Source organism: Phyllostomus discolor, chromosome 5 (genome assembly GCF_004126475.2).
Source record: "Phyllostomus discolor isolate MPI-MPIP mPhyDis1 chromosome 5, mPhyDis1.pri.v3, whole genome shotgun sequence".
NCBI classification, from domain to species: Eukaryota; Metazoa; Chordata; class Mammalia; order Chiroptera; family Phyllostomidae; genus Phyllostomus; species Phyllostomus discolor.
Window position 1 is genome coordinate 113,246,408 of NC_040907.2, and position 15,695 is coordinate 113,262,102.

The following is a 15,695-nucleotide window of genomic DNA, read 5'->3' on the forward strand; positions in this document are numbered from 1 at the left end:
AATCACTTTCATGCTGTCATTTATTTCTAATCTTCCATTCCTTCAAATAGCTCTTCATATAAAGGCATATACATAAATAGCCTGTCATTTGGTTTCGCATTTCTCTACTAGCAAGGTCTATTTTTCATGTTTCATTGTCCGGTCTTTTGTCTGTGGCTGGTTCACTCTGTAACTGAAGTAATGCTTTTGGCACCATTTGTCAATATCGACAAGTGGATAAATATAAGTCCATGGTCTCCTTTGCTTCTCCCTTAAATTCTCGGGGAGCTCTAAAAGGCAGATAGATCACTGTTCTACTCCCTTTCTGAACCCCTACTCCATGCTGCCTAGCCCTGGGTCTTTGAACCAGATGGAAGCAGGAATGAGTCTGCACTGCACATTAGCATTAGTCTGGTACAGTTTAAGAAAAACATGTATTAATAATTCATTCAGGTCCTATTAGTTTTTTGTCTTTTAACGCAATTCATATTTGCACCGGAACTATCTTTAAGTATAGAGCCTCAACTAAAATTTGTCTTGAAAATTCCCTGAAATTCTGAAGTGTTTTGAACTGAACATGTCTCAGGCTGGTTGAATGTATCATTGCCCACTACAGATTAAGATTACACGACAATGATGTAATTTTTGTCTGGCTCTATTGTTTTTTATTCTAATACAAATGCACATTTGTGGAGAAAGAATGGTTTTGGAGACAAATTTACATGTGATGGCAAATGTCTCTTTACTGTACACTTAGTCCTCTGGCAGTGCTTTGTTGGGGATTTTGTGTCCTGCTGGGACACGTGGATGGTTTCCTCTGCAGGAACTATCTCCCTGATCCCCTGTAAGATCACACCAGGGGCCTGCCACACAGCAGGAGGCAGTTCAACAAAGTTTATTGTGAGGAATGATGGACAGGCAGTTACCTTTCACTTGAACAGATTAGCATTTGAGATGTACTTTCACAGTAAACTGTAATCACCTAAAATATAACCTAAGAAGCATTATTCATACTCAAAATGGATGTGTGAATGAATTTATGTGTGGATTAAATAACAGATCATTTAGGAATCTGGAGAACAGCAATACCATTTTTATGGTTGAAAAATCAGAGAAATGCCTGTGAACTATTTCTTGGTCTCTTTCCTGTTTTCATAGGATAGATGGTACTTTGAGGGTTGTTTGGGTTAGATAATGAATGAATGAGGACAAGACTCTTCTAATCAGTGGTCCTGAATATTTTTTGGCGCCAGGGACTAGTTCATGGAAGATAATTTTTCCAGGAACCAGGCTGGTGTGGGGAATGGTTTTGGGATAATTCAAGTGCACTGCATTCAAGCTCACCTCCTGCTGTGTGGCCTGGTTCCTAACAGGCAGACTAGTATAGGTCCTGGCCCGGAAGTTGGGGGCCCCTGTAACTAGATGAACTAAATTTCTTCTCAGAGACCACAGAGCAAAAAATGACAGGTGACCAAGTAAGAACCAGGCCACATTATACTCTGTCTATACAACAGAATGAGATGGAAGGAAAATAAAGATGACATAAATTGAATGTTAAAGGCAGACTTCAAAAAGTGAGATCTTATGGGCTGAGGCTAAATGGGAAGGCAGCTTAAGATAGTTGAGAAATCTCAAAATTAAATCCTGACTAATCACCTATGGAAGAAAAGGCAGAGTAAGACTATCTGCTATGACAAAATGAGTTCTTGAATGAAATCCAGCTATCAAAGGCCAGGTTTACCAAGGGAAATGAAGGTATATAAACAAAAATTAACATAATATAGAAACAAAGATAATAACAAAGCAGGCAGTTACAGCCCAGAATGAAACCAGGTAAAAGGAGCTTTATTGTTATGTTCAAAACAAGATGATGAACAGGGAATGCAAGGACACTCCTGAGCCGGATGGCATGAAGTTAAAAACTGCCTGTGGTCAGTCCTTCAGCTCCACAAGGCAGAGACCATGTGGTTTTCACCTCTGAACACACAACTAGCAGAGTGACTGACAAATTTAAGACAACCTATTAAAACTGCTTAAATTCAATTAACAGCAAAAGTCAGAATTAACTTCTACTGTCTTTTCTGTGGGGGAAAAACTTTTTCAAAATGAAAATGTGAAATGAACATAATGAAAGACATCTGAAATAACTATACTAAATGACAGTAAAAAAATGTTTTTGAGTTAGTCCAAGAAAATACTTACTCAGTTATTACTCAGAGGGCCTTAAAACTGATATAAGAGGTGACTAAGGTGATAAATGCCATTATCAAGTTTATTATGAATGAAATTTCCTTCTTTTTCCAGCATTCATGTAATCATTTTGGATTAATAACATATGTCAATATCAATGCATCAACTTTTTATTTCCTATTAATTAGTACTATAATTGGAAAATAAATTATAAATTCCCTACTCTTTGTTCCTAAAACATTGCAATACTTCACTACATGTTCTTGTTTCAAGCTATTTTGTACATGTGATCTTTAAAAATAATAAAACAAAGCAATAAAAATTATAACATTTCCCCCTTTTATGCAGCACTCTAATTCAAGGTGCTAATGCTTATTTTTAAAGTAAAAATTATCCAAATCCTATTCAATTAAGGTTTGGAGTATATGTGTGTGTAGAAGGGAGTGTGTGAAATGACTTTGAAAAAAAACAAACAAACAAATGAGCAGTATTTAAATATTTGTGTGAAAAATAGTATCCAAGAAAAAGTAACACTATGGAAGTCAATGTTGAGAAAAACAAGAAACTTTTTATAATTATGGACTTTATTTTTATTTACTATGCAACATTCTGAGGAAAAAGACTTTACATTCAGTTCTTATAATTCATTTTACAAGCAAATTCTAATATACAGTATTTACTCTGAACTGGTTTTTTAAATCCATGGGGAAAAAATATTGCAGATATTAAAGACTGTGGTGTTTTCTGTTTTTAGTTAGTAATGACTTAGAGGCTTTAAATTCTTAGGGTCAGTATTATTTTGTTATGGCAATGCTTTACCAAGGAGAAAATGGATAGCTTTTCCCCAACAGCATTAAAACATAAGCTGTATCTTTAGTTAACAGCATAGTTGTAGACTGGTGCCCACCATCACAATCGTTTATTTATACATATTCTTTCAAATTACTGCAGCAGAAAAATTGAAGGGAGGTGTGGAAAGAAAATTAGAACAATCTAATCCAAGCATCAGAATTAAGAAAAATAGCAAGGCCATCGTCCCAAAGGAAAGTATCAGGTATTTGGATTACAGCTATAATTAATTTTCGAATGTGTGCATAAGCATGCAAACATAACCACCCTAATTTATAAACACGAAAACTATTGTATAAGTTTGAGAGTAAACTAAAATGTGCTGCAGTCTTGTTGATCTTCATTGCAAGCCTATTTGGTGATTCCAAATTATATCCCCAGTGCCCTAGAGACCAGGAAACCATCATGACAACTTTGCTCAGAAATGAAACGTGTACCTCTGTGTCTGTACCACCATCTACGCTATAGGAAGATTCAGAACTTACAGCTATAGGAGGATCATGTTCTCTTTGATGCATTGTGTAAAATACTTAAGGGGTCAATGAAACATTCAAAGAACGTAGTGCTTTAATGGAAAAAGTGACATGCTGAGAATATAATTCTGTGAAAGGCTATACTTCAAACAGCAACAATTAGAAATTTATTGCAACAAAAAAGTCACACCTAACAGGAGGCATTTCAATATTTCCGACACAGCTCCCAGCAATTAAGCTCATTTAAAGTGCAAATCTGATATTTTCTTTCATATTCAGGTTTTTACTTGTTAAAATACTTAGTAGGTTCCCTAATATCTATATAAATACAATGAATAGTAGTCCATATGCCTGAAAACATGGCACAAATTAAAATGAGAATTCAAGAGAAAAATTATTAGAGGGTCTCAGTCCTTACTATAAACGTTCTAAATGATTTAACATCTAAATGATGTAATCCTTTAATGCATTAAAATCATCTGCATCTGTACTGATAAACTCCCTGGGGCCTAGACCAAGCTTTCTTTAAAGAATTTGATAGGCATCCCATTAACAGCCAAACATATCATTCTACCTACAGGAGTGTTTCTCTTTCACAAATGTGAAACTTAACCAATCCCCAGAAAATTTCCTGGACTTGGAATTCATATACTACAACCATCTTCACTGAAAACACAAGAACTAAGGAAAAGTGATCTGAGTGCTTGTAGAGGGGGTTTTGACACAGAGCTGATTTACAGAAGCACTAAACAGAGATTAAGGCGAGCTACATCCTCACCTCCTTTCTGATTTAATGGTTACTAAGGAGCAGCCTAACGTAATATTCTTGCAGTATTTAAAGAAAACTGCAGGCAAATACTTTGTTGTTTTGTGAAAGCATCCTGATTTTTTTCCTCTTAAAAAAAACCCATATATATAGATATATAGATATATAGGTATCTATATCTCGATCAGCCTTCTGCTAAGATTAAGGCTCAACAAAGGTACAGAATTTGAACTCATGGGTTGACTCATATTTCTGCATTCATCAGGGAGAAAAAAGAGAAGAAAAATATCAGAATAAACAAATTGCAGAAGGCATTATTTTTATGTAATAGACAAAGACATTTCCTTCAGACCTCAGACTAGGGAGTTAAAAATAATGTAGAAAACTAAAACTTTCCCTTAAAGATAAAGGCTTACTTGTAAATAATTTTATAGTCTATGTGTGTAGGTGTTACAAGCTGTGAAGTCAGCTCCAACTCCTGGCAACCCTTTGGATGCGGGGCGTCTGCAATGTCCTGTCCTCACCAGTCCTGCTCAGCTCCTGTGGACTCATGCCTATCACTTACATTATGGAGTCGATCTATTTCATAAGCTGGTCTTCCTCTTTTCCTGTTGCCTTCTAGTTTCCCAGTATTGTCTTTTCCAAAGAACCCTGCCCTCTAATGATGTGCCTGAAAAGTCTCTATCAACTTCTAAATTAACCAAAACCCTCCTAATTCATCGGTTGATGTTTTACTTTAAAGAAATATAGTGTGATAACATCCCATCTGCAAGATAAAAATTTTCTTTCTCCTTCAAAATGAAGGGCCACACGTACCCACTTAGAGCTGCAGCCATCACTGGTCGTCTCTATGAACAAACTGGAGTTTTGCTGGTATGTCTAGTCACTTTATACTAACAGTATCTGGACAATGTGACACATTTTCTGAACTAGTGTGCTTCTCTTGAAGAAGTGTTGTCAAATGAGAATATGATGCTCTCCTGTTACCAAATCCAAGAATGATTTGTAACCAGTGAACGGCAAATTCACTCTAATGGTAAGGGAAGACTGCATCTAAATGGTTGTAATCACCTCTCGAACTTTACAGTAAAACAGGGGTGTCAAACTCATTTTCACCAGGGACCACATCAGCCTCACAGTTGCTTTCAAAGGGCCGAATGTAATTTTAGGACTGTATAAATGTAACTGCTCCTTAACAGTTAAGCAAGAGCTCAGTGCTGCCGCCGGGTAGAAACAAGGTGCTGGGCGGGATAAAACAAGGTGGAGGGTCGCATTCGGCCCACAGGCCTTGTGTTTGCCACCTGTGCAGCAAAACACATGCTGTTATTTCTCTAAAAGGGTGCACACAATTTCACCAATGTACATTTTCAAAAGGAATCCCTACAAATTTGAGTGACGTTTTGGCCAGAGACCCTTTTGATACATTTTTAAGGTCAGCTGATCACAACAAAAATTTACATTGTAAAAGCCTATCTCTTTGAAAGACAATAATTCTAATTAAAGCAGAAACAGGTGAATAACCTAAAGAGGACATGATTTGAGAGAACAGGAGGGCAAATTTACTGAACCATCTGAAGAGTGCCCGAAGCATGATTAGGTTAGTATGTCTGGTCCCTTGGGGCTTCCACTGCTACCTTCCTAGCACACTAAATAAACATACTGCCATTGAAATATCTTTTAATACTTTTTAATGAAACATAATTTCCCCTCTCTAACTGTTTTGTTTCTAAAATCTACTTATCAAGAAACTGTCATTGAAACATATACCAACATAAAAGGGAAACCTGAAAAACTCAGCAAAACAAAAGTACTGTGAATGGCTAGCTTTCAAGATAGCCTTACTTAAGTTTATAATTATTGTCAAAATATTTTAACTTGTTTTGCTGCAGAAAAGTCTTAAATCCCTATTTATGAGATATTTATAGCCCATCAAAGTTTTGTGCAAACATTCAAGTCCATTATTCCAGTCTTCAGATATTAGCAGAAAGTAAATAAATATACATATTACAATAAAGACAATATATATGCGATGGAACTCTGAAACAGCTATCATGGATCCATAAGCCTGTAGGGCTTAAAACTAAATTACCAGCAAAACTCTAACACCAACATGTTGTAAATGAATACAGCTTTAGGTACGGGTTTCAAGATATATCTCAAGCTTTCCAAAATTTATCCAGTAGCAAAAAGAAACACAATGGTGTGTGTGTATAAAACAAAATGTTTAAGTAATATATAAATGATTTATATATAATATGAAACATTTTAGCCTGGGGTATTTGGTAAATAAACACTGATCCTAGGGAAAAGAAAATTTACGTAGGGAAATGAAAACTTACGTAGACTTCCCATTGAAGGCCTGATCTCCTTTATTTATCACAGAGCTTTTGCATAGACTTTTTAAATATACAAACTACTGGCCAGAACTCTGCTTACAGACTACCATCTTCCATTATCACCAAATCTTTATTTAAAATAATACCATATTCACAAGAGGTACAAGTGAAAAAAAGGATCTGAGAACCACAATTAATGCAGACCTTAAAAGGACTAACTAAGCAAAGCACATTTCTTGCCTGCTAGGCGAAATATTATAGATTTTCTGATGTGCAAAGGTATGGACAACATGATTAGAACTGTCTGTAGGCCTCTGAGATGGGTAAGCAAACTCTGTGTTTACCTGAGACAAATACACTCAAATGCTATGTACTTCAACCAGTATATAGAATGGAAAAGCCCGAACTAGTAGAAGGATCTACATTTTAATTTTTGAGATTTTGCAAGCTCCATCATGGCAGCAAACTGCATGTAAAGCTATTACAGAACAGGTTGTTTTTTTAAAACAACAAATTGGCAAGTGATGGCTATGTACTTAATGTATCTTTGGTTTAGGAAGACGAGAATATCGATTAGAAGCCAAACAATCCCCAGAATTCATATTGCCATTCGGATTCTGCATGATCTCTTTTCTTTTTGTTAGTGGCCTTGGGATGCTTGTCTTGGCCTGAAAGTTTTGAGCCTCTGGTCGGGGGTTACTTATTTGTTTTTGTTTGAAACAGCTAGAAGGCGGGCGGAGCTTAGATGCTTTTAGACTTAGATTGTTTGCAAGATTTGTTTGACTAGATGTTAGCTTAAGTTTTGCTGAATTACATGGTGCAATTATTGGTGAGTTCTTGTAAGTGGGAGTCCTACTGGGAGATGATTCAGAAACTGAAGGAGGTACCAAAGAATTTAAGATGGATGGCTTAAAAAGCTGTAAGGATTTGGGCTGACACATGTAGTCCTCCAATGAAGACTCATTTCTTCCAACTCTCTTAGCCTGGTCGACTGCACTTGACTGGGTAAGTGTTTGAGGAGAAGTGGGTACAATCTGAAAGTCATTAATTTGATCATTTGCCAAATGATAAGGCTCTTGAGCATCCACGGTCATGTTCAAGTCTGCTTCTGAAGGTATACTCTTAGCCACATCCTTAGTGAATTGTGGGCTTGAGGAAAAAGGCCAGTCTTCCACACCACAGTTGCTTTCTCGTTGCAAGTTATGTGTAAAGCTTTCATCCAGATGCGCAGTACCCTGATGTATGCCCTGGGCTGTGCATTCACTGTGGTCCTCGGTATGTTGTGATTTTATTAGTTTTCCCTGGGTGTGGTCTGTGGGTCTGGGAAGGCTGCTGGAAGGCTGTAGTACTTGAGGCTATTAAAATTAAAAACAACATTAGCAACAATTCATTTTAGAAATGCCACCTAGAATTAATATAAGTTCCAATTAGTCTGTGTTGGTAATTATTATGTTTTAATGAGAAATATGTAAGAGAAATATGTTCTTTTAAATTAAAAAAATGAATTGCATATTCAACTAAATTCATGAGACACAGAGTGATAATGCAACAAAAATGATACAGGCAGTAAACACTAAACAAGATCCAAAATCCAACAGAAAAGAAAAAACTTAAAGTACTTATTTACTGTTAAAGTTTCCTGCCTTAACTGATTCATTAAAAATTTAAAACTTTATGAGAGACTGACAGAAAGATTTCCATAGCACTTTGGTTTAATCTCCATAAAGCATTCAGACAATAACTGTGACCTTCAGAATATTACCAATTTTCAAGATGTTTTTATAAAGAAAAGCTGTATACCACTTTATCACACTTGACTAAGGGAAGTAGTAATTTAAAAGTGTTGGGGTTACTTTGGTGAGCTACACAGAAAAAAATTTCTTCTCTCACAGGACTTACATTTGATACAGATTATAAACACAGAAAACTCTAAGGTAATTCAGGATAATGAGAAGTACTATAGGCAAGATAGAAGTGGGTAATAGAAAGTAACTAGTGTGACAGAGGAAGTTATTGAAGGTCAAGGAAGATACCATGGTTTGACCATAGTAATTTAGATCTAGGCTCTGTGTTTTAAAGGTCCTGCATATCACGTAACACACACACACACACACTTGTTACAAAACACTTGAGTGCATTTGTCACTGATCAACCTTGGCACAATGTTGGCATTAACTTTAAATGTCTACCCTAATGACTAATGGCACTCAGATTCCAGGAAAAGGCTTCTTCCCCTGTCTTTGCCTTACAGAGAGGATGGCACATAGTAGGCTCCCAGTAAATATTTACTCAAGGAAGAAATCAAGTATATATTTAACTCTGCTTAACTGGGCATAAGACAGAAGCATGTCTCTGCAATGAATCATTTGTTCCCTCATAAATATGCCCTTTCCTTTTTCCCAGTTTTGAAAGGCCATGTCCCACAAATATGGCCTTTCATTCTTGTGAAATTGATGTGAAAATGAAATATGAAACAAACTATCTTTCCCAGAAATAAGGGGATATGAAATTGTCAGAATATGCTATGGAGGACATTGTGTAATATTTTTCTTCATGATATATATTATATCATAAATTTTAGTCATTAAAAATAATTGAAATTATTCCTTTATAATTTCAAATAGTAAAATTTAAAAACTATAAAAAGTAAAAGTGTCAAGGTACTGTGCCTGTATCAAGAATAAGGTTTAGAATAAAGATTATAATCTCAGTTGATATGAAATTCTAGTTAAACAAAAAGAGGTTAATACACATAGCTAATGCTATCTTTAATATTCTTGTTGAAAGGTTTTAGAATAAATTGTTTTCACAGAGTATTTATTCTGTCTCACTGCCATATGAGGGATCAACTAAGGTTTTGCTATGGCTAATATATAGAAAACAGATTTCCCTTGCCCAAGAGTGAACACCCATTTAATAAATTAAAAATAATCAGCCTTTGGAATGATGGCTGAGATTAAAACAAATCTGAAATTGCCTGTTACTTGAACTAAAGCTCAGAAGCCCACAGTAGCAAAGTTCTTACAGAGGCCAATGTGCCTTGCACACGTTTCTGGAGCTCATTGTGTGGTTCTCTTCTATACGAGTCAGAGGAAACCAGCCACTTCCATTATTTTTGTGCATTCAGTAAAGACATATGAATCTTAAAGTCATCTTTCAGTGGCCCAAATAGTTTATATGGGGCAGAGCCTACTGATCATGTCCTGATACAGGGAAGGTTGCTATATATGTATAAACACACTCATACACACATTCTCTCTTTCACACACACACACACACACACACACACACATACTTTGTATAAAATTGTTGAGAACTGCCCTGCCTGGTTTCAGGAAGCTGTAACCCCCCCATGACTAAGGCTGAGTGGGAGACCTCCAGACCAGGAGACACTAAGGAGACAAGCTTATCTCCCTGGCAGGAGCACTGCCTGCTCCTTGCCTGCCCCCCATTGCTTGGTTGCTTAGACAATGATGGGTAATATTCCTCAGAGGAGGATGGACCTAAGACAGGCATGATCACGCGAGAAGGCCCTCAGGGAAAGACTGGGGGGGGGGGGCTGTGGATAAGAGGGCGTGCTTGACCCCCCAACCCTCGGCTTTGACAAAGCCTGAGTCCTCATTCTGCCTGTGAGACATTCAAATCTGGCTGCCTTTGTCTCCTCTGCCCCACTCAAGCCTGTGACAATAACAATGGGTGGTGCAATCCACACTGGGGACAGCGGACTTCCCGGGATGATTAGACCTGAAAAAAGAATATATAAAATCCTGTGAAACCTGCTTTTCTGAGGATGCTCTTAATTAGATTATGAAGGCTCGGGAGGGAAATGAATTTAGCTCCTTAAGTTCTGTAGGTGATAAGACCCCAACTCAGTGTGAGCTTTTTTTAGCCCTTTGAACGTTATCTATCTGTCTGATCCTCACTGCTAGACAATGGTTAATTAGCTGTATCTGTATTCCTCCCCAATACTGCCTAATAAAAGCCTACTCAGGCAGCAGCTCAGGGCGCTCTCCCTCCTTTAGAGAGAGTGGCCATGCCCTCCCTATTCCTCCACAGGACTCGGTAGTCTGTGTGTATTTCTCTCGTATCTCGAGCATTCACAGCAGCCATGGATACTGCTGGCTGGTACCTGCCACATAAAATAATCTGGGCTGAAAATATCGAAAACCTTGGCACAGGGCTTTGAAACATGAACTTAAAGGACCATTTTGTACTAATAAAATAACTTTTTAAAACCATGCCAATCCATAAACAAATCTACACAGTATATCTAATTTCTGCAACAGAGGGGATGAATCTATTTATACTGACTGCATTATTAGTTTGCCACTGTTTCCACCTTCTTGACTAGCACTGAACTATGGCTTCCAGGGTCAGCAATCAGGGATTAGATTATGGCATGTAACTGGGGACTTCTTGAGAACAAAGGTCACTTGATTCTTGGAGGGATGTTTGACCATGATGGTATAGGGCTGACTTGCTATTTAAAAGATAATAAAATCAAGACAATGACTACTCAAAATTAATACATACAGAATATGTTACATTAAGTTCTTATTTTAGAATGTTTAAAATAAATAAGCCAACTCAGTTTTTACTTAAAGTGAAATAACCTAGACTTTAAAGTCAGTGGGTATTTTTATAATAAATCACCAGAGAGATGAATAAACTGTCCTTCAGGAATGAAGGTACTACAAAAAGGAAGAAAAAAGAAGGAGGAAGAGGAGGAGTAGGTGGAGGGGGCAAGGGAGGGGAGAAGAGGGGGAAGGAGAAAGAAAGAAGAAGGAGAAGAAAAGGAACTAAAATCACAGTGTAACTAATTTAAAAGACTCTCCTTGGGATTCCCTTGAAAAAAATGAACATGTCAAAGTGATCATATACTCTTAAGAAACTAGTAAAAATACAGAGCAGGGCCCTAATACTCAAACTAAAATCTGCTAAATGAGGGTAGAAAAAACAACCAAGGAGGAAACAGGAGCAGCATGAAATGGTTAACTGAATGGTGATGTTTTCCCCTTTCATCCTCAAAAACAATAGTTTCAAGTTAAAAATCTTGAAGCAACTAAGACCTTTGAAAATATCAGCGACCATTTAAAAGTGACTTCACTGTAATATGTCTATTGCTAGTAAGAAAAACCAGGTATAAATATGTGCTATTGACTCAAAGCAAGGCATGATTTTGCTAATTAAGATAAAGTAATAAACTTATTAAGATAACCAAATCTGCAGAAAAGGGGCACCAGGAACTGTAGATAAATTATCCATTTGCACTGTTCTGATTGCTTATATTACCCCACTGACTACTTATCAGAGAACTAAATGGAAATAGTGCAGACAGAAAGATGTGCTGCTTTTATTAAATGTAAGGAAGCTCCACATCAAATATAAAACAGGTTCTTAAAAACAAAATTGAGTTTTTTAACTAAGAGGAGTTAGATTGAATAATTATATTGAAAAAGTCTAAACTATTGCTTGATTACATTAAATCAGTGGATTCTGAATAATGAATAACATAGATTTTTATTTTTACTAAAAGTGGTATGATATAATTTCCCTACCCTAAAATGTATTGCTGTATTGTTTATTTGAAAACTAGTGTGGAAGGCAATTCTACTATAGTTAAAAAAAAAAAAAAAAGTCCACCCTGGCTGGCATAGCTCAGTGGATTGAGCACGGGCTGCAAACCAAAGTGTCACAGGTTCAATTCCCAGTCAGGGTACATGCCTGGGTTGCAGGCCATGACCCCCAGCAACCGCACATTGATGTTTCTCTCTCTCTCTCTTTCTCCCTCCCTTCCCTCTCTATAAATAAATAAAAATCTAAAAAAAAAAGTCCCTTATATTTTGATGGTTGACAGATAGGAGGGAGCTGGGGAGAATGAGAGAAAAAGGAAAAGGGGTTAAAAAGTACAATTGGTAATTACAGAATAGTTATGGGGATATAAAGCACAGCATAGGGAATATAGTCAATAATATTGTAATAACTGTGTATAACTACATATGTTGTCAGATGGGTACCAGATTTATCAAGGTAATTACTTCTTAAATTATATAAATGTCTAATCACTGGGCTGTACACCTGAAACTAATATAATATTGTATGTCAACTGTAATTAAAAAATAACATTTAAAAAAAAAGAAAAAGTCTCTTGAAAAGATCAAGATATGACTATAGAAAGGACCATGGAAATGATTTGCTCCTGGTATGAGGAAGATTGTGCAGGGTTGCTTACCTACCAAGGGCTGGACTGTCATTAATTACCTACTGGTAAGTTGAACAAAAAGCTGCCTCTTGATATCTAGCAAGCCAAGAGATGTATTCTGATAGCTTGTTGCTTGCAGTACAATTTTCCCAAATACTAAACACTCAATTGTATTAATATGAAGGCAAAATGTTAACAATTCATCTCAATCCTATTCACTACTGCTTCTGTGCCCTCAGACATCTTTAGAATGAATTTTAAATATGAAAGGACCCCATGTTCTCATGGATAATAAGACCAACAGGAAGGAATATTAAAGACCATTCATTCATTTTTAAAAAAAATATTAATGATGTGTCACGCACTGTTAGGTGTAGGAGAACATGGAGCCAAACACAATGCTATTCCTGTAGTTGAGAGGCCTTGTAAGGAAGGTAGGTAAACAAATGATGAGGCCATGTCTCAAGTTTAACAACACAGGAAACAGAGAAAACATATTCCTGATTAGGGAAGTCATAGAGGGTACCCAAGAATTCCAAACATCTGAACTGAATTTTAAGATGAGTAGGAGTCTGCCAAGTAGACACAAAGGGAGGAATAATCAGTGTACAAAGAACCAGTATAGAGCACAGAGGCAAACAAAGAACATAGTATGTTCCAGTAACTTCAAACTGTTAGACTGAATTGGGAGAACAGAAGTCTGGTGAGTAGAGGCAAGGATCAGCTCCTAAAGGCTAAGTAGGTCTGACTAGTGCAGCAGGTGAATTTTAAGCAGCAGAACCATTATGATCCAACCTGTATTTTATAATGTCTCTGGTGGAACCAGTGAAGTATTCAATGGGTGGGGGTGGTGGTGGTAGTGGTGGTGGTGGTGAGAATGTACGCAGAACAGCCAGGTAATATGCTACTGCTAGCAGCTCAGATAATAAATCATAAAGGTCTAAAATTAGGACAGTGAAAGAAAAACTGGAAAAGACTGAAAGAGATTTTGAAGGTGGGACAGGTAAGTGGCTGTTCAGGAGGAATTTAAGATGAGTTCCAGATTTCTGGTTTGGGAGATGCAGATGAAGCACTGCCCTGCACGCACACACACACACACACACACACACACACACAGCGCCTCTGGCTCTAGGGAAATTGCTCAGTCTCAGTAAACCATGACTCAGGGCAAAAGGAACCCCCACTGTCCCTGGAGGGGCTTCAGGAAACTCCTGCAGTCACAAATAAGTGGAACTTTATTATTTGATCCTTGCAACGTGTAAAAGGGTTGGTTACTGAAGCTTTAAAATATGGACCCATCCTTAGCCTGAAGAGCTAAGAGCTTCTAACTGGACTCAGTAACTTCAAGTTTTACTTTAGTTAGATACATACATTTCAGCACACTATTCTGTTAATTCTCAGATGCAAGAGTTACAAGTGTCAAAGTCAAGAGTGCAGTGACAGGCATTACTGGGTAATTAATTGTGCAAGAGATTGGTAGGCATCTTTGATGATAATCTTAAATGTCTATTTTGAGCTACTTACAAAGATAACAAGAGACTCTGAGCTCCTACAGGCACGTACCATGTTTTATTCATTTTTATCACTGTAGTTGGTATCCCTAGTATTTAGCACATAGTAGAGAATACATACACACACATGCACATTTGCTAGAAAAATGAATAAATAAATAAATGGGTATTACTGAGTGGTATAATCCAGAATTACTACTTTGGTAATAATTATCAAAATTATACTTCTTTATGAGATCAATGATGGAGCACTAAAAATCAAATAAAAACAAGTTTTAAAAAACACTGATGAAAAACAATCTTATAATTAAACAAAAATGTTTGCCCTAAATAAATTCAGACTTAGCTTAATGACTCATGTATTGAAGGATAGCAAGAAAGGTTATGTTTTTTAACTTGAACACAGCTAAGTCACAAATGTTTTTTACTTGGAGACTAAGTATTTCTGGATAAAATGAGTTGTTGTAAATATTATTTTAAGCATTCAGCTACTTTCCATTTCTAATTATAATAATTAAGTATAACGAATAATTTATATAATTCACGTAAAACACTTATCATAGGACCTCCTAGCATATCAAATATGCACAATTAATGTTACCTATAATTTAGGTATAAAAATGATGAGTTTAAGCCATGCCTTTTTGTAATTGGGTCTTGGAAAAAAAGAGGCACATTCTATAGCAGTATAATAATAAACTAGTTGCTACAGAATAAGAGGTTTCAGGGCTCCAAATACATATTTCAGTAATGTTGGTCACATCTAAATGTTTTAAATCCACAGCAGGCCTATGCAATATGACACAGAAGTCAAGGTTCCATGTCAAGATTCCATAAGGGCCTCTCTGGAGATATACTGAGCTAGGACATGCAAGGCACTTTAAAGTTCAGAAAGAGCCCTGGCTGGTATGGCTCAGTGGATTGAGCACCAACCTATAAACCAAAGGGTCGCCGGTTCAATTCCCAGTCAGGGTACATTCCTGGGTTGTGGGCCTGGTCCCCAGTAGGGGGCATGAGAGAGGCAACCACATATTGATGTTTCTCTTTCTTTCTTTCTCCCTCCCTTTCCCTCTGTCTAAAAATAAATACATAAAATCTTATTTTTTAAAGTTCAGAAAGAATTTACATATGGCTATATGAAGAAGCTAGTATAACACAGTATTGAACCATTTAGCTCTTCAAGTCAGACTGATTTGGGTTTTGAGTCCTGAGTCTATTACTTACTATCAGTGAGACACCAGGTAAAATTATCTTACTACTCTGAGTTGGAATTTCATAACTTATAAAATGAGAATAATAACAATAATCTACATCACCTCAAATCACTGTAAATATTAAATAATAATATATATATATAAAGTGCTTAGTAAAATGTCTGACACATTACAA

At 36.6% G+C, this 15,695-nt stretch overlaps 1 protein-coding gene across 10 annotated transcripts in view; it reads right to left on the reverse strand.

Annotated features, from left to right (window-relative positions):
- Nucleotides 1–2,735: 2,735 nt before the first annotated feature.
- CCSER2 (coiled-coil serine rich protein 2) overlaps nt 2,736–15,695 on the reverse strand; it is a 220,377-nt gene continuing 207,417 nt past the window's right edge. For all 10 annotated transcript variants that reach the window (XM_028511321.2, XM_036026727.1, XM_036026729.1 and 7 more), the window contains one exon: nt 2,736–7,948. In XM_028511321.2, coding sequence (XP_028367122.1) covers nt 7,130–7,948 — 819 coding nt within the window. In that variant the 3' untranslated portion in view covers nt 2,736–7,129. The remainder of the gene's footprint in view (nt 7,949–15,695) is intronic.